General features: G+C 42.4%; 2 protein-coding genes across 3 annotated transcripts in view; one reads left to right on the forward strand and one right to left on the reverse strand.

Annotated features, from left to right (window-relative positions):
• The window catches only part of TBATA (thymus, brain and testes associated), a 32943-nt gene extending 26684 nt beyond the window's left edge, over positions 1-6259 (reverse strand). Inside the window, exon 1 of one of the 2 annotated variants that reach the window (XR_013544005.1) lies at positions 6028-6202. The gene's annotated coding sequence lies outside the window, so the exon portion shown is untranslated. Of the gene's footprint in view, positions 1-6027 lie in introns of both variants that reach the window. The other variant, XM_078391373.1, reaches the window with a different exon arrangement.
• Positions 6260-10919: 4660 nt separating this feature from the next.
• Positions 10920-20119, forward strand: part of SGPL1 (sphingosine-1-phosphate lyase 1) — a 52059-nt gene continuing 42859 nt past the window's right edge. The window contains exon 1 of the mRNA XM_020783116.3: positions 10920-11057. Coding sequence (XP_020638775.3) covers positions 11055-11057 — 3 coding nt within the window. The 5' untranslated portion in view covers positions 10920-11054. The remainder of the gene's footprint in view (positions 11058-20119) is intronic.

Raw genomic sequence — 20119 nt, forward strand, 5'->3', positions numbered from 1 at the left:
TGCTGAACAAAGCCAGCATGCTGTCACTGGAGAAGGTGAGTGTTGGGACTTCTCATGGCTCAGGATAGGGAAGGAAGAATGGTTATTTATTTATTTATGTATGTATGTATGTATGTATGTATGTATGTATGTATGTATGTATGTATGTATGTATGTATGTATGTATGTATGTATGTATGTATGTATGTATGTATGTATGTATTTATTTATTTATTTATTTATTTATTTATTTATTTATTTGGCTTTTATACTGCCCATCTAGATAAATCTACTCTAGGCAGTTTACAATCCAAAAAAGCAATAAAAGTAAAGACATCAATAAAACAAGCAAACATAATCCAAGATGGAAAAGCCAGGGGAAGAAATTAAGTAATGTCAGGAGGGAAGGCCTGCCTGAAGAGTCAGGTCTTCAGTTTATTCTTAAAAACTCCCAGTGAGGGAGCCAGGCAGATCTCAGGAGAGAGAATGTTCCAAAGGTGAGGGGCCACTGCCGTGAAGGCCTGGTTTCTAGTTTTTTCCTTCTGGACCTCTCTTGGAGTTAAGCGCCTCAACCACTCAGCCTGGCTAGAATGAGTGACACAGGTAGAACTAGATGGAAGAAGGCGCTCTGACAGGTATCAAGGTCCTAAACCATTTAGGGCTTTATATGTAATCATTAGCATCTTGAAATCGATGCAGAATCTAATGGGTAACCAGTGTAAGGCAGCCCGAGTGGGGGAAATATGATGGTATTTTTTCACACCATTTAGTAATCTTGCCGCCGTGTTCTGGACCATTTGAAGTTTCTGCATCAATCTCAGGGGAAGCCCCACATAGAGTGCACTACAGTAGTCTAATCTTGAGACTACAAGCACATGGACAAGTGTGGTGAGTGCCTCAACATCAAGATAGGAGCGCAGCTGGGGAATCTGCCAAAGATGTTAATGGGTGGTGTGGACCACAGACGTAACCTGGGATTCCATGGCAAGCGCCGGGTCAAGATGGATCCCTAAGCTGCGGACCACACTGTTTGTGGTGCGAGTCACTCTGCCAAAATAGAGGGAGCTTCCCAAACCACTGATGACAGGGGCACCCACCCTCTGGACCTCCATCTTATCCAGGTTCGGCCTCAGTCTGTTCTCCTGCATCCATTGCAGAACAGCCCCCAGGCAGCGCTCAAGAGACATAACGGCATCCACTGCTGATGGAAAAAAGGAGATGTAGAGCTGTGTGTCATCAGCATACTGATGACACGAGGCACCACACCCCTGGATGACACCCCCCAGTGGCCTCATGTAGATATTAAACAGCATTGGAGAGATAATTGAACCCTGTGGGACCCCACAGTTGAGGAGCCATGGGACTGATACGTTCTCCCCAAGCTGAACTCTCTGACAATGGTCCTCCAAGAAGGACCAAAGCCAGGAAAGAGCCAGACCACTGATCCCCAACTCAGAAAGCCTCCCCAGGAGGATACTGTGGTCAACGTTATCAAAGGCAGCTGAGATGTCAAGGAGAACCAAGGAGGACATTTTGCCCTATTGGCTTCCCTCAGTAGGTCATCCAGCAAGGCGACCAATGCCATTTCCATACTATGGCACGGCCTGAAGCCCGACTGGAACAGATCCAGAGTGTTGGTTTCATCCAGAAGGGCCTGAAGCTGGTCGGCCACCACCCTCTCTACTACCTTGCTAAGGAAAGAAACATTGGCGACAGGCCTATAATTGCCAGTGTTGTCCACCAAACAAGCTTGTTTTTTTCCCTAATGGGCCTAATGAGTGTCTCCTTGAGGGCAAGGGGAAACTTGCCCCCCTGGAGAGATCCATTAATTTCAGTGGCCCATTCGGTTGTCACAGGCCTGGCTGCTTTGATTAGCCGGGCCGGGCAAGGGTCAAGGGAAATGGCAGTGGCACGACAGTGATCAAGAACTTTGTCCACCTCTACTGATGTCACCAGCTGAATCTGAGTAATTCTCATTGGACAAGACGGTGCGCTGGATGTCTCGGCTCGATCTACTGTTTTCAAATAAGGGGTTAGGTCCCGGCGGATGGCCTCCAGTTTATATTTAAAGAATGCTGCAAATTGGTCGGGTGAGATAGTAAGGGGAGGCCAATCATTATGACCAATTCCAGATAGATCATGTAATATACGGAAGAGTTCCGCCTGCTGATTGGAAGCTTCGCTTATCCGGACAGCAAAGTAAGCTTTCCTTGCAGCCTTCACCTCAGCAAGGTAAAAGTTAGATGTGATCCTGGCAGCTTTTAGATTATTTGCCTCCAAATGCTCTCCAGCCTTCTCCTGTTCCACTTCATAGCTTGCAACTCTTGCTCAAACCAAGGCGCTGGTCGAGTTCTGTGTTGGAGTGGGCATTTAGGAGCAATCGTGTCAACAGCCCTGGTGGCGGCAGTGAACCAGCCATCAACTAGAGCCTTGACAGGAGCGCCAGCCAGATTAATTGGAATCCCTTGCATGGAATTCTGGAATCCTATAGGATCCAGTAGCCTACAAGGGCGGACCATTAAAATAGGTCCCTGCTCCCCATGGGGAGTGAGAGCCATTGTGAGGTTGGTTTTTATTAGGTGGTGGTCCAACCATGTCAAGGGGACTGACACAAGGTTAGTCACCATCGGGCCACACTCACGCTGCTCAGTGGAGAATACCAGGTCTAGCATGTGACTGCCCATATGGGTGGGGCCGTTAACATGTTGGGACATGTCCAAGGAAGCCATGGTTTCCTAGAACTTGATCTAGTTCCATAAGAATACAGGATTTATCAGGACTCCAATTCTAATGAAAAAGTGCCTTACTTCACTCTTGTGGGGAAGATGCATTGCAGTGGCCAAAACACAACTGGAGAAAGAAAGTGGCTCCTGGAAGATGGAGTTGTTGGTTTGGGTTGAGCTTTGGCATGAAAGTCAGTGTGCACAGTGGAGAAAAGATAAGACTCTCATATCTCCACCATTTGTCTTCCCCCTTTTGAGCCACTTGCTGAGATGTGCTGGGGAGTTAGGAGCTGTACATAGGCTGGCCAGTAGGTGGCCAGTGTATAGCAAAAGTCCAATTTGTAGACAAAGTCTGGAATATGTCAGATTTCAGCATCATGAAATATACTACCAAGGTGTAATAGCATGACAGCCTAGGAAGACCCACAACACCAAATGTTTCTCCTCAGTACAGTACAGTATTTAAAAATGCAGCTTGGTTTTGGGACCTTGTGGAAAATACTGTAATGGGAGAAAAAACAAGTTAAAAGGAACATAATCTGGATGTCACAGATATTTCAATTAAGATCAGTACATAACATGATCTTTAAGGTGGATCAAATCCTGTGTCTGGAAGAGCCCTGAGATGGTTTCTTTAAGGGGAGAACTATACAGTACTGTTTTCTTTGTTATGTTCCTGGGCTGTTGTCACTTACATATGAGAAGTAGGACTTGAATCTGTTAAAACCATGGACTGAGATCCTATGCTTCTGAGAAAATTTTCTGATTTTTGTATCAGTAAAAAAATGAGAGCCTTTCTTACTTATTTCATCTTATATTGCAGTAGCACTACAAATACAAGACAGAAGATTAATATTCCACAACCCTTTAATGTACTATCTCAATGTATCTGTCCTGTCAGAAACTTTCAGTAGCAGCTGCTTGTAGAAATCCAAGGGATGTCTCCCTCTGTTTTAGAAAAAAATGCAAGAAAAGAATGGCACAACATGTCAGATTATCTGTATAGCACTCTGAACATTTTCTCAAATCTCAAAATAATAAATGGAACAGTATAATTATAATCAGTCAACATAACCAAAAATGGGAATAAAATACATGCTTAAATGCTACCAGTCAATTGCTAGAACTATTCTAATATTTATTTAACTATTGATTGTGTGTAATTAGGTGCTGTTCAGTAAAGGTGGACAGAACAGGTCCACTGATAGGATTCCGTATAATTAGCAGTGGATTTGTGACTCCTGACTGTTTTTAGAAACTGATTCTCACCAGCCCTATACATTAGCCTTTGGTCCCACACATATATATTTAGTGAGGACGCAAGAGAGGGCCTCCCCAGTGGCTGCTCTCCGACTTTGGAAAGCGCTGCCCCAAGAAGCCAGGCTGGGCCTCTTGTCTTTCCGATGACAGGCAAAGACCTTCCTTTTCAGGCAGGTTTTTAAGGCCATTAAGTGTCTCACGAATCCTATGTTTATTAAACTTAGAGATGTTTAAATGGTTTTAAATCATTTCAAGAGAAAACTTAAGACCTGGCTCTTTAGGCAGGCTTTGCCTCCTGTCATCACTTGAATATTTTTCCCATCTTGAACTATATTACTACTGTTTTTTAAAATTTTATTATATTGTTTTATTTTATCTATTATTGTTAACCGCCCAGAGTAGACTTTGGTCTAGATAGGCGGGATATTAACTAACTAACTAACTAACTAACTAACTAACTAACTAACTCACTAACTCACTCACTCACTCACTCACTCACTTAATAAATAAATAAATAAATAAATAAATAAATAAATAAATAAATAAATAAATAAATAAATAAATAAATAAATAAATAGGTTTACATTTATTTTTAATCTTAGTTTTAAACTTGATATACAGTGGTGCCTCGCTAGACAGTTACCCCGCATGACAGTTTTTTCGTTAGACATTGACTTTTTGCGATCACTATAGCAATTCAGAAACAGTGATTCCTATGGGGGGATTTCGCTGGACAATGTTTGGTCCCTGCTTCACAAACCAATTTTCGCTAGACAACGATTTTGACACCTCCCTCCGTGCTCACAAAACGGGTGTTTTCAGGACCTAAGCTTCACAAGACAGCTATTTAAACAGCTGATCGGCTGTTCGCAAAGCGGCTTTCCTATGGCCGATCTTTGCTAGACGACGACGATTCTTCCCCATTGGAACACATTAAACAGGTTTCAATGCATTCCAATGGGGAAATGCTTTTCGCTAGATGATGATTTCGCTAAACAGCAATTTCAGTGGAACGGATTATCATCATCTAGCGAGGCACCACTGTATGTTTAATTGTTTTTAATATATTTATATGGTATTTTAAAATTGTTGTTTGTTGTATAGTTTTAGTCTTGGATCCTCTATGGCAGTGGTCCCCAACCTTGGGCCTCCAGATGTTCTTGGGCTTCATCTCCCAGAAATCCTGGCCAGTAGAGGTGGTGGTGAAGGCTTCTGGGAGTTGTAGTCCAAGAACATCTGGAGGCCCAAGGTTGGGGAACACTGCTCTATGGGGAGAAAGGTGGCATATAAAGAAAGAAAAAGAAACAAAGAAACAAGCCAACAAACATCAAATATAATTCTCCCCTTAGCAGTCCTGTGGACTTTATCCAATTTTAGTAATCTGATGCATTTTTAAAATAATTGGGACAGGGAGTCTATACACTCCATTTTCCTGAATCTTAACTGCTTCCTCAAATCAAGGGAACAGAGAAAATGACAAGACCAGATTGGAAGTAGCTTCTAATCAAGTGAAATTCATCTCTGCATAATAGAAACCACCGTTTCACTTACCGAAAATAATAAACATGTAATTGTATATTTTTAAAAGCACTCTGAACTTTGGAATGTTGGTGAAAATGTCTTACTTATTAATAACATGTGTTGCAATCAAATAAATATACAGTCTCATAAGAAGGACTAAGGATTGAAGGGTGATGATGGCTTTTGATCTACCAGAACCCAGGCATAGAGGAAGCGAGAGCACAGATATCTGGGAATCAAGATCTCTTTTTTGTCAGCAGCCATTTTGTATTGTGCAGTTAATTAAAATGCGTAGAACAAAGTGCAGAGAAAATAAACAGTCAAGTTTTCCAACTGTGTTCATGAATATTTGTTCATTTTATTTAATCTTGATATAGGAAGTGGACTTTTCTTGCTTTCTTTCTTCAAATATCCACTCCTCAGAGAGCTGTTGTTTTTAAAGGATCTGATGGGATAATTTGGCCGGCCGCCATGGCCTTTGAAGAGAGAAAGTAACAAATGCCAGATGTGTCTCTTATTCAATATTTATAAAGGAGCTACTCACCATTTAAATTGTCGCCACAGCCATTTGGGGTGAGGTGCCTATTTTCTTCACTGTCTGGCGAAAGGCTGCAGATTGCAGAATAATCTCACTTCGGTACATAACAGAGCTCTGCCTACTTTGTTCCTCATGCTGTCAAAGTTGCTAGGTAACACTTTCTCTCGACTACAGCCCAGCATCCACCCCCCCTTCATCTCCTCCATTTTCTTTTCCTCTGTTCATTGCTGTGCCCCATTACAGCTACCCCGACAGCTCCAAAGTGAACTTCTGGCTTTCTTTTGATTAAAGGCAAATTTTAGTTTGCAGAATTACTTTGAATTGTTTTCTCCAAATTTTTCTCCTTCGCTAATCACAACTGGGAGATTAAGCCATTTTCTACGCTGTTTTGTACCCTAAGTAATTATTACTTCTGGATGGCAATGTCTTGGAAAGGGAAACCATGCTATTTTCTCAGGATGGGACTGTTCTGATGACCCATGATACAGTCCAAGTTTAATGAGATGAAAACAAAAATAAAGTTGATTCCCAACGGCGACAAACACAGGATTATACAATATAATTTACAGAAGGTGACTTTATTAATCTGCTGCAGTGGAAATAACATTGTGTTTCATGGCACCCTGAAAACAAATGCATTGAGTATGGACATACGATGGATTAATAATGGTTTTTCTGATGCCACAGAAGCCATGTGTTTGTCCACACATTTTTCTGATCACCATAGCTCAGTGAGCTAGGCATCTGTCTCTGGAGCCAGAGGTTGGGAGTTCAATTCCTCATTGTGCATCCCAGAAGAGTCAGCCTGTGTGGCCTTGGGCAAGCTGCACAGTGCTAAGAAGTCCCCAGAAGAAGAGAATGATAAACCACTTCTGAGTATTCTCTACCTAGAAAATCCTAGAAAAGGTTGCCATAAGTGAGAACTGACTTGGTGGCACATGATTAGTATATTATTATCTACCTGTCCCTGGCAATTCCAACATTTTATTGTTCTAGTGCCTGGTTTTATTCTATCTTCTGGTTTTAACAATGGTTCGGGATTTTTAAAAATAAAAAGTGATATTAAAAAGTCTTAGATGGATAAAGAAGTTAGTTATAATTAAAAAAACACAGTGCTGTAATCAATTTGTTTTTTAACATGACATGAGACTCTTCATTGATGATGCTTTATGACTTGGCTTTGAACATCACAACAACCCAGGAATATTGGGGAAAAACAAGCCGAAAACAAGCCATGGCCTCTTTCTCTGGCTTCTATAGGAGAAACAAGCCAGAACATCAACTCCTAATGAGCTCAAACCTCACATTAAACAAAACATGGATGCAAATCCATGGTCTGTTTAACTGTCTCTGCAGCAAGCAAATGCATTAGCTACTAGCTTTCAAACATTCTGACTCAAACAATGTTAAGTATTCATTTATTTTAAATATTCTTACTCCACCTTTCTCCCAAAAAAGGACCAAAGTTGCCTTGTGTCAAAAAAGACACAATATTAAAAGTTAAATCAGCAAAGTATTCAAATAAAGAATTAAATGTTTTTTTAGAAGAAAGTCAGTTTGCTTAATGGGCTTGCTCAGGAGAGATGCCTGCTTTGTGGAGGAAGTGTAACTGGAGAACCAGTATCCCATCATGTTGTTGCATGATTAGATCTTCAGACACCCTTGTATTTTTTTGTTTCCATGCTGACTCCAGTAACGTCTTTATAAGCAGCATCAGATCACATCCTGGGGCAAGGTATAATATTACATCAGTACTGGTGATATTATCATTGTTTACTGAATTCAGAGGTGGAAGCTAGTTCTGTAGCTGACAGTGAAGTTACTGCTGGAATGTATTACCTACATTCTCTGGGTTTACTTAAATGCACACTTATGCTTTAAATGTTTACTATGCTCGTCAGTTCTTCTTCACAGAGAACTGTATTTCTTTGGAAGCAGAGCAAAAAAAAAAAAAAAAAACCAGACAGAAGGTGATTATCACTCAAACAAAACCCCTCTTCTGTCTGGCTGGAAGAAACAGTGGTCTGTTTGAAGATGGTACCTGGATAACCCTGAAGTGGCAAAAGGGAGTGGAATTGTAATATTGGAGTTATCTCTGGTACTTAAGGATACATTTCAGAATGGTAGTCATATTAGTCTGTGGTCCAAAATCAACAAAGCGTGAAGGGTCAGTTTCTTAATTTGCAGCTGATTAATTTTGGCATAAAACTTTGCAGGCCAGAACCTATTTTGTCAGTTGCTTCCAAAGCGGTAACTCTGTTGGTCTGTTTCAGCATGTGCAACCAAGCAAATAACGGAAAGACAAAGGGGTACTTCGTACTTTAAAGATTAATACATTCATTTCTGTGAGAGCTTTTGTGGATCACAACCTATTTCTCCAGACACAAGGTGTGAAATATTTAGCTGCAGGTTTATATATGATACTGTATATGTAGTAGAGGTGGGAATTCAAACTAATGTATGTCCCCACATCTACTTTGGCGGCACCATTACAAGACTCAACTTTGTTACCCACAACATCAGGCATTCATTTCCTTCTCCATCTGCTAAAAGAATCTAAATGGAGTGCTTTGTGCCTTCTACATGGGGCAAATGGAAGAGTCTCTGCCCAAAGAAATAAGTACTGTACACACAAACCTAAAATCAGAAAAAGCAATCCACAAAAGCCATTTCCAAAACACTTTACTTCAGTATACATATTAATAGGCAGCCTTCTCTAGTCATGTGTATAAATAATTTATTTCACTTCAGAATCAGACACTGATTTAGGGGAAAAAAACAACATTTTCTATATCAACATTTTTGCACTTCAAGAGTACAGTCTATGCTTATGTGGCAAATGATTAATAACTGTAGCTATGGCCATGATGTTTCAATCACGACTCACAGAAAGCCTTCGAGAAAACTCGTACATGACTCACAGAGTTCATTAATTGCATTAATATATGGTAATTTCACTTTGTGTGTTTGTAGCTATTCCACCCAAGCCTGAACTCCTCTCAGAACCTAAAGTTACAAAATGAAAACTGTTGTACTTCAGGCACATAATGAGATGGCAATGGGAAGACAACAATGCTAGGAAGTGTGAAAGGTAGTAGGAAAAGAGGAAGATCAAGTACGAGCTGGATTGACTCCATAAAGGAAGCCATAGCCTTCATTTTTCCGGAGTTGAGATAATGCCATGACTTTTTGAAGGTCATAGGGTCACCATGTGTCAGAAACAGTGTTATGACACATAATGACAAGATTGCTTGCTACTGTGACCTCACCCCAACTGTCTATATTGTATATTAAGCTTGTGGCTCAAAATTTCACTCCAGGAGTCTGAACAAGTGAGCTGTGACCAACAAAAGCTCACACTGGAATAAATCTGTTAGACTTTTTTGTTGTTTAGTTGTTAAATCATGTTCGACTCTTCATTACCCCATGAACCAGAGCACACCAGGCCCTCCTGTCTTCCACTGCCTCCCAGAGTGGTCAAATTCATGTTGGTAGCTTTGGTGACACTGTCCAACCATATCGTCCTCTGTCATCCCATTCTTCTCTTGCCCTCACACTTTCCTAACATCAGGGTCTTTTCCAGGGAGTCTTCTCTTCTCATGAGATGACCAAAGTACTGGAGCCTCAGCTTCAGGATCTCTCCTTCCAGTGAGCACTCAGGGTTGATATCCTTCAGAATGGATAGGTTTGTTCTCCTTGCAGTCCAGGGGACTCAGCCTCCTCCAGCACCACAATTCAAAGGCATCAATTCTTCAGCAGTCAGCTTTCTTTATGGTCCAGCTCTCACTTCCATACGTCACTACAGGAAAAACCATAAATTTGACTATGCGGACCTTTGTTGGCAAGGTGATGTCTCTTCTTTTTAAGACGCTGTCAAGGTTTGTCATTGCTTTCCTCCCGAGAAGCAGGCGTCTTTTAATTTCGTGGCTGCTGTCTCCATCTGCAGTGATCATGGAGCCCAAGAAAGTAAAACCTGTAACTGCCTCCAGGTCTTCCCCTTCTATTTGCCAGGAGGTGATGCGACCAGTGGTCATGATCTTAGTGTTTTTGATGTTAAGCTTCAGACCATTTTTTGCACTCTCCTCTTTCACCCTCGTTAAGAGGTTTCTTTAATTCCTCCTCACTTTCTGCCGTCAGAGTGGTATCATCGGCATATCGGAGGTTGTTGATATTTCTTTCGGCAATCTTAATTCCAGTTTGGGATTCCTCCAGTCCAGCCTTCCGCATGATGTAGTCTGCATAAAAGTTAAATAAGCAGGGAGACAATATACAGCCTTGTTGTACTCCTTTCCCAATTTTGAACCAATCAGTCCTTAGGGTGTCATAATACTCTCTGTTTCCATCTTTGTGAGGTGTGTGGAGTCCCTATAAAGTGTGGCCACATAGGAAGGCTTTTTTCCTTTACACTTATTGTTGTACGCAGGGTCGTCAGTCCTTCCCCAACACCTCCTCTTTCCTCCGCATGAGCAGGGCCTCCCCTTGCAGCTGCCTCTCCAGCTGCTGCTGCTGCGCAAGGTTCCTGCCCCCGCTTTTGCTCTGGTTTCGGGGAAGGCCAAGGGACCCAGGCCTGTGGGCCAGAGGCCTGCAGCAGAGGGCGCTGTCAGTGCAGGCTGGCCCGAAGCGGCCTCCTCCGGGCTGGAAGGATGCGTGGCCCTGTTTCCGGGCGGGTTTCGGGCGAGAAAGAGGAGGAATTGCTTTGTGGTTGCAATCTCGGCTGGGCTAGAGAGGCCAACCCGGGTTCCGCCGTCTCCCGCTCGCTCCCTGCCCGGCCGGTCACGCGCCCAAGGGAGCAGGGGGGTGGCACCCTTGGGTAACCATCGCCACCACCACCTCCTCCTCCTCCCCCTGGCTCCGGAGCCGAGGAAGCCAGGCAAGTAGGCAGGCGGGCTGGTTGCGAAGGTAGCTCAGAGTCGGCGAGGAGAAACTCAGGCCGCCCGCCGTCTCGGAGCGGAACAACAACAACAGCAGCAACAACAACAACGTCCCTCGCTCACCCCGCGGAGGCAAAGCGGCCGAGAGGCTCCGGGCGAATCATGGTGAGACCCCTTCCCAGGAGGGTCTGAGCTTGCATTTTTTTTGGGGGGGGGCGGATGTCCAGGAGAGACCGCGGAGGGGCTAGCGAGTCGTCTCCATCCCGACTTCAGTTTTCCCAAACTTTTTAAAAGCTCAGCGTCCCCGCCCCCGGCCCTACTCTTTCTTTCCTTCCTTCCTTCCAAACCTGGCACTCGTGGTCTGCTCAGTGAAAGGAGACGGTGGGTCGATGCCTCCGTGCGCGCTTATGGACCCATCCCCCCCCCCCCCCCCAGAATTAACCTCGGATGCAGCCCAGGTTAATGGGGGGGGGAGATTGGGTCTATAAGGTGGTGGTGGGGGGTCCTGGTGGCCCAAGGCATCGTTGATGTTCTCAGCCCACGAGGAAGAGCAGTGAAAAGCAAAGCAGCAGCTGCGCTTCCCACATGAAGTTGTGATGATGAGACAGTAGTGGGATAGTGCCTCTCCCAAATAGATTAGACAGTGTTTAGGCCATTTATTGTGGTTGATAGTGGGGCGAAAACTCAGGCTATCCCCAGATCTAGTCTTCCTCTCTAGCTTTACAGCAAATGGGTGTGTGCGTGTCTCCACAGCATGAGAACTTGTTCCCTATATCCTATATATGTCTCCAACAGTTTCTATTAATCTTAGAGTACTGTACACATTCAACTCGCAGATTTGAGATCCCTCATCTTCTTCATGAGTTTGTGCTTTTACACTGTCTATATCACTGCTTTCTCCTCCTTCTTTGTTATTTTTCTTTGTAATCCCAACTCATCCCACGCCCACACTGATAAGAAAGTGACTAGACAAGGAAGTGACAAGACAGCGTAGACAGGGCACCCTGCAAAACGCCTGACAAAGGATGAAATTGCACCATCAGCAGAGTGCACAAAAACAGGGAAGTGGGCACATGAGTAGGGAAAAGTGTACATCACAAAATACTTCATAAAAGCATAATCCTGTATGTTCATATTTTTAAAAAGAGTTGTCCCATAATATAATCATGTAGTCTACAAGCTCGTTGACTTGCTTTATTCTAAAAGCTACTTTGAAACAATCTTGAAAAGACTGATGGGGACAGTTATTGCAATTGGTGTTCACAGACCACAGAAAGTCAGCTATTATGCCCAGCAATGAAATAGGTGTATGAATTAGGAGGAAGCTTCCAATTCCCATCTCCCCAGTAATAACAAAGAAACATAATGGCTTGAAATGACACCATAGTGAGACATTTTCAATTCAACCTGCTTATGTCAGCATTCCCAAAATACTGACATGATTACAGAAATAATTGGAGAATGAGCTTCTGTACTACTACTACTCTTTTACACAGCAGTGTTGTATTTTAAGTTCACTGAGTATCCCAGAATGACAGTATACTCAACAAAGTGGACAGAGTCATCGGGCCAGTTGCTCCTCAATGCTGCAGGTCTGAATCTTTGTGTAGAAAGTTGCAAGGTAAAAGCTAAAGGTAAAGGTTCCCCTTGACAATTTTTGTCCAGTCGTGTTCGACCCTAGGGGGCGGTGCTCATCCCCGTTTCCAAGTCATAGAGCCAGCGTTTGTCCAAAGACAATCTTCTGTGGTCACATGGCCAGTGCGACTTAGACACGGAGGTTTCTCCTAAATGTGTAGGAGGGAATATTTATATAGTTATTATTGATTGCATTTATATCCTGCTTTTTTCTTTAGGGAGAGTCAAGGTGATGTCCATTGGCAGCTCCTAACTACTCTATGAGATAGGGTAGACTGAGAGATAGATACTAGGTAGCCCAAGATGACCCAATGAACTTCATAATTGATTGTGGATTTGAGCCCAAATTTCCTTAGACCTCATTTAAAATCCTAACTGCTATACTACATTAGCTCTGTAATAGCCATTATTGTGTGGATGTGCCCACATAATTTTTTTAAAAAAAATAATTGATATGAGATCTGTATTGGAAAATTGTGATGTGAAAATGATAATTGGTTCACTGTCTGCCCAAATGCTACTTCTGAAAATGCAGTCTAACATGTTCTGGATTACAGCAGGAAGATATTCTAGATAAGGAGTGATGGTATCAATCCACACTGAAAAGTTGGTAGTTGTGAACAGTTGCTTCAGTGGAAATGTTATTCATATGTTATATGGCTATTATTTAAATTATGGTCATCATCCATTTTCCCTAATGGTTTCCATTTGTAGAGATACTCTTAGGGGTCGAGTAGATGGAACCATCCATCTGTTGATTAATTCCTACTCCTCCCTCCCTCACCATTGGCCAGGATTAGACAAAGGCTATTCATATTCATATCCCTGGGGGATATGAATTGGTATTTCTGGGGATACAAATATGTATTGTGGCACCTAAGCCCATTCCCTCCCCTTAGAACTGGTGGGTCCACTCACATGTGGTGCTCAGGTCATTTGTTGTTGTCATCACACCAATCTGGGATGGAGCCCAGATGGCTCTTCCCTGCCTCCCCGCACAGCTGACCACTAATCAGCTGAGTGGGGAGACTCTGTCCTACGTCCTCGCTGGAGTGGTTGGCTGTGCAGGGAGGTGGGGAAGCATTGGCTGGGCTCCTTCCTGGATTGGCGTGATGATGATTGCGAAGGACCTGAGCACTGCACAGTGACTGGTGAGTGGACTGGCTGGTTCTGGGGGGAGGGAATGGGCCTCTGTGGCACCTGTGGTGCCATGATTCATATTTGTACCCCCAGGGATATGGATATGAATAGCCCACATCTAGCCAGAATGACAGAGCCAACTTGAAGTCCAACAACGTCTGGAAGGACTAGTCAAAATTCAGAATAGGCCACTAGCAGCTGTGGGAGACATATCTTTTCCAAAAGATGCAGCGGACCCATTCAGTGGGCCATAGATGAACATTGTGACGTGACTCCAGATGAGCATCTGTGATGGTTGCGTGTACAGAAGCATGTATCTTTGTTTTCTTTGACATATATTTTCATGGACTGCTCTCCAGTGAATCGAGAGCATCAGATGAAGTGGGATGCAGTCCAGAAATGAGAAGAGTGGAATAGAGCTTCCACATCTGAGGAAGTGGGCTGTGGTCCATGGAAGCCTATTCCAAACAAAATGTGTTCCCCTTTGAAGTGCCACTAGACTGTTGGTTTTGCTGCAGCAGACTAACCTGGCTCTCCCCATGCCCCTCAGAGTGCTTTCATGTGTGGACCTCAGTCTCCCCCAGTGCCCGTGTGTTTACTAGCCAGTGAAGAACTTGAACATCCAAAGGTGTAGCACTTCCCAAAAGTTTTTGTGAAACATAGTTGCTGTTTTAAGCAGCATTAACATCGGTAGGACCTGCATCTGTATACTGTAATTGTGCCTAGACCGAGTCCTTTTACTCCCCCAACCACCCAGTCTAAATGCACATTTTTCTTTACTGTAGTACAGTGGTGCCTTGCATAGCGATCGCTCCGTATAGCGATGAAATCACTTTGCGATGGACTTTTTGCCATCGCAAAAGTGATTGCTTTGTGATGGTCCCTATAGGGAAATTTCGCTTTGCAATGATCGCAGGGAAGCGATCATCGCAAAGCCTTCATTTTTGGCCAGCTGATCGGCGGTTTCGAAATGGCCGCCGGGTAAACAAAATGGCCACCCGCTGTGTTTTCTCGCTTAAGAGGCACCGAAAATGGCCGCCCCTATGGAGGATCTTCGCTTAAAGGTTTTAGCCCATAGGAACGCATTAATCGCGTTTTAATGCGTTTTCTATGGGCTTTTTATTTTCGCTTAGCGATGTTATCGCTTAGCAGCGATTTTTTTCTGCACGGATTAACATGGGTGGCACTATAAACCTCCAGGCACAATGCATCCTGGGAAAACTTTCTTCATACTCTGAAAAAACCCCATAAACTGTGGCATTATTTTCAATGGATTTTGCTTCGTAAACCGAAAATTACGTTAACCGAGGTGTTCATAAACGGAGGTACAATTGTACTCTTTGTTTAGTCCTCCTTTGCAGTGATTTTCATTTCTAAAGTATAAAGATTCATGTGTGCAACATATTTTGAGAGGTTTCCCTTATTTCAGACAGTTTCTTTTAAGTTCTCGCACTGCTTTGTTGTTAATTTTTACAATGTGTTCATCTACTCAGGAACATTTAAACATGTAATTTAGACTTGGAGGCCTGTATTCAGGATGACTACCTGTTTATCTGATGGTTTGTTGTTAAATGACAGATTTGCAACATTCTTTCTCTGCAAACTCTACCAGTCTGACCAGTCTGGGTCAATTTTAACAGCACTACAGCAGTGATTGAGACACCCAATGTGGTCTAGTGGATAGAGCAACAGGCTAGTACTCAGGAGGCTTGGGTTCAGATTCCTAGTCAATATAGAAACTTGCTGAGGGTGTGGAACTGGTAAAGCCACTCTTTGAATATCTCACTTACGTTGAAAGCCCCATTAGGATTATTGTAAGTTAGTTCTGACTTGATGGAACATAATAGCAAGGGCACTCGCACACTAAGGTCCCTTAGGATGAATAACAGAGATAAAGCAATAAAATATTCATGTCTAAAACTTATCTAGTGTGATTTCTCTAGCTGTTCTCATAGAAACAGACTTATATCTGGGATGTGTTACCTGCGTTTACAGAGATTACAGACTGAAGCTCATGTAATTGAAGATTCCTCCTTATAAAAAACCGAAATAAAAACGCTGGATGTAGAAAATGATCAGTATCAGGGAGGAGGGTTCAGTGCAATGTCATCTTCATAAATCTTGCCCTCTCTCTGGTTTCAAATTACTGTATTCTGTTGTGTGGGGGAATGGAAAAGCCCAGACAGCTAGTTTACACGGCTTTGGTGAACGTAGGATCATAGCTTGAGAGAGTAAAAGCTGGAAGGACTTGTGCGGAGGGACAGTGGACTTTAGTCTGGTTTCCAGAATGTGTGTCTCTTTAAAATTGCTCTGTCCTGAATTCTCAGAATACATTGTTGCTTCTAAGATGGTTTTTCCAGCCCAGAAATTCCGTTTTCTGAACTACAGAATGCCTTGTGTTGAATTTGGATTCGGTTTTATTACACCAGTTACGATAAGAGTTGAAGATACCTTTTGTTTTGTGTTGTGCTGGGAGGCTGAAAGTGCCATAGGTGTAGAACAGGAATGAGCAACTTTGATGGGAGTAGGGGTTAAAGCCCCCTGAACCCATGAGAGGGGGCACAAGAAGCCCCAAAATCTCAAAAAAGGGTGTTTTTTTTTTTTTTTAAAAATCAAAATCAGAAGTGCCTGATCATCTGCTTATGATTTTGATTTTGCGATTGTTTTTTAGTTTGGGCGTTTTCTTTAACCTGCTTTATGTAAAAGCAGTTGCTTCTAGAAGGATCAAGGAGCTAAGTCTGAAAGCAATTAGTTATAAATTGTGCAGTTACATTTAACTACTTTTGCAATAATGAGCAATGTAACATATCACAGAGTTAGTTTTCAAATGTAACAAGTATCAGCCAGTTAATTCTGAAGCTTATTTTTGATGGAATTTTGCATTTTTAGGCATTTTGAGAAGCGTTTTAAAAGAAGGATGTTTGCTTTATGAGTCCTCAGTGGCAAGGGAATTATTGTTCAGAACACGGCCAAAGAGCCCGAAAAACCCAGAACAACCAAGGGAATTATTGTTTGTTTTTTCCTTTTGTGTTTTTTTGAATGTTTTAATGGGCTACTGCGGGGAATCAGGGTATTTGTGTGTATTTTTCTGGCCTGTTGGTAGCAGCAGCATAACTTGTTAATGATGCACAATATAGCAAATTACTTTTGCATTTATCATAAGAGTAATGATTGTAGCTGGCTGCAGAGAGGTAATGAGAAATGCAGTGAGTTTCTTTTAAAACAACAGTTCCTAATCTTAGGTTCCCAAATGTTTTTGGACTAAAACTCCCAGAAGCCTTCACCATTAGCTGTCCTGGCCAGGATTTCTGGGAGTTGTAGTACAATAATATCTGGGAATGTAGAGTTGGAAATAACTGTTTTAAAATGTAGCCTTCTGAGCTTCGGCTCTACCTATAAGTGTTCAATTAAGGAGTCTGAAGAATTGGTGCATCATAGGCAATGAATGGACATGATCACCACTGATGTTATTATCAAATATTTCTTATAGGATTTTAAATCCCCTTTTAATGTACAAGCCTATTATTGCCATATCTATCTTAGTTTTTATTGTTTTATTTTCTGCACACCGCAATCTCCAAAGCAATATAAAATACCATTCGGAGAGGTTAAAACAGATTTTTAAAAATGAAAGCTTGTGAGACCATTCAGTTTGGACTGCCTTGCTGAAGCTTTTCAAGCTTGGACTCATCCTGACAAGAAAAGAGGGAGCCCCACAGTTGAAGAGAGCTCACGTTGAGCTGCATGGCTGTCCTCACTTCCATTTTATAATCACAACAACCAGGTGAGGTAAGCTAGACTAAGAAATGGCCAGGTGAGTTTCACGCTTCTCTGGGCATTTGCACCTGGATCTTCCAAGTCATGGTCTAAAGTTGACCATTACAGTAGCATTACGGAAACAGATTTTGAAGCAACCAATGCAAACTGTCTCATTTTAAAACCTTTCCTAGACACTGGTCTCCTTTCCTTTCAGATGGTACTTAATTGAAAGGTAGCAGTGCAATTACTACAGCCTAAGCTTCTGGCTATAAAACTATTGTGTATGTTACTAGCCACACTACTACAAATATTATTAGAGTTCAACATTGCTAGGAAGGAAGATACAGGATCATGGCTGTGGACCACCCTAATACTTTAAACTTTGCTTCCAGGAGAGGGCCAAATGAAGAGTAAGAGAGGAATTAGAAAATTAGGACATTTGTTAGTCTCCTAATTAAATTATACATGTATCTTATATGAAGTGATGTTTTTGACTGTTGTAATTTGATATCTGCTACCTACAGTCCTGCTATATGCCATGGCCTAGACCAGTTGTTTGAATTGTTTTGTGATAGATAGTGCTGTCTGGACATCCTATCATCTGCCAAATTATTTTGCTGTAGCCTTATCCTTATGATTTATCCTTATGATTTTATCTTTGTGGCATGTAGTTTGTTTATGCTACCCTAGAACTCTTTAAAATTTCAGGATTTCTTTGGTAATGTGGACATCCCATGGACAGAACTGAGTAAAAATATGTTTCCTTTGGGGTGAGCAGAGGAAAAGGTTTTTGGGGGGCAAAGCAAGGCCAACTAGGTAGTTTGTGTGTAGTTCACAACATCAAACTTCTGCATTGCGAAATGGCAGTCTACTCGCTAGCACGCCTTTTCCAACATCAGGTTCTAGGTGGTCATTTGTATCTCTCTTTGTGGTTGATGTATGAAACATGATTTTAAAAAAATCACAGAATTACAAAGCTGGAAGAAACTCCAGGGATCATCATCCAATCCTTTGCTCAGCTAAAGTTGTCAATTTGAGACCGTTATTATACAGGTATAATAATATGCATTATAGACTGGCAGAACGAGCATCAGTGATATAATACTCAATTCAGGCTCTTTTGCTCTCTCAGGTCCATGGGGCAGTGTGCTCCCCCCGACAGATTTTTCCATCTTACACAAATTTTCTCTCCCCCTTAACCACTATTGCTGGCTGGACAGCTCAGTGGTTTAGGTATTTGGCTGTGAAGCTAGAGGTTGGGAGTTCGATTCCCCACTGTGCCTCAACCATGTGACCAACTGTAGAGCCAGCCTGGGTGGCCTTGGGCAAACTGCACAGTCCCAGGGTGCCCCCAGAAGAAAGGAATGGTAAACCACTTCTGAGTAGTCTCTACCTAGAAAACCCTGAAAAGGGTTGCCATACATCAGAATAGACTTGACGCCACATTATTTATGTACAGTGGTGCCCCGTTCCGGATTAACCATCGCTATGGGGAAACATCGCTATACGGAACAAAAAAGCCCATTGGAACGCATTAAACTTCATTTAATGTGTTCCAAATGGGCCCAAAACTCACCGTTATGCGATGTTCCTCCATAGCGCATGCATTTTCGCACCCTCGGTAAGCAAGGGCAGGGCGCGAAAACGCTGCGCGTGGCCATTTTGGGTCTTCCGGCGGCCATTTTGGAACCGCCGATCAGCCGATTTTAAAAAAACGCTATGCGAAGATCAGTAAGCGAAACGCTTACCGATTGTCGCAAAGCGAGTTTTTGCCTATCTAGGCATCGGTATGCGATTGCATTGGCGATCCCAAAAAATGGATCGCTATGCGAATTCGTCGTTAAATGGTGCGCTCGTTATGCGAGGCACCACTGTACTCAACCACTATTACCCATAGTTGCCTCTAAACCAGATGTACTTCTAACCCTGTATGTCAAATGTGAATCTTGGTAGAAGAACGAAAGTTGCATTGGCATAAACATTTAACAATTCCTTTTTACTGTCAGTAATTTTTTAGATCATAGTAACTGTATGAATTGGGCCAAGTATTATTCCTGTTTTAGAGCTACAACCCAGAGATTTATCCGAGACCAGACAATGTATCTGTATCAGAAGACTGGAAACACATGTTCTAAGTCCACATGTAGTCATTTTTCTACCAGCTTAGTCAAACTGGTTGTATATCAGAGTAGCACAAGAGTAAACCTCCCTGTTGCCACCATGGAAGGTAGGAAGCATTCTTGCCATGCCTTTCACAGGATCCCCTCTCTTATATTGGAATTGATTCTTGATTGCTGGCTGGCAAGAACATGGAGATACAGTAGTTCTAGGGGCTGTTTTGTGACAGGTAGGAATGGCTTGCCTCTTTCTGCCTGTGTGATCAGCAGTTCCATTGTGCAATGCTGCTGTTCAGGAGAATCAGCAATAAATTGGTGTATCAGAGAGTTCAAGGCAGACTTTTTTATCTTTTATATTCTGGTTGAAGACATGGATTTAACTTGCTTTAATCAGGAGGTCATATAAATATCCTAATAAACAGAGATTATGTAGTTCATTGCTGAACTTTGATCTTTTGTAAAGAAGGGAATGTGATCCTCTCTTAGATAAATAGCATCTATACATAAGACAAACAAGGATTTGTTAGTCATCTTTTTTTTGGTATGGTCTTTGAAAGTGGAGCTTAAAGAATGAAA

This window comes from Pogona vitticeps, chromosome 3 (assembly GCF_051106095.1).
Source record: "Pogona vitticeps strain Pit_001003342236 chromosome 3, PviZW2.1, whole genome shotgun sequence".
NCBI classification, from domain to species: Eukaryota; Metazoa; Chordata; class Lepidosauria; order Squamata; family Agamidae; genus Pogona; species Pogona vitticeps.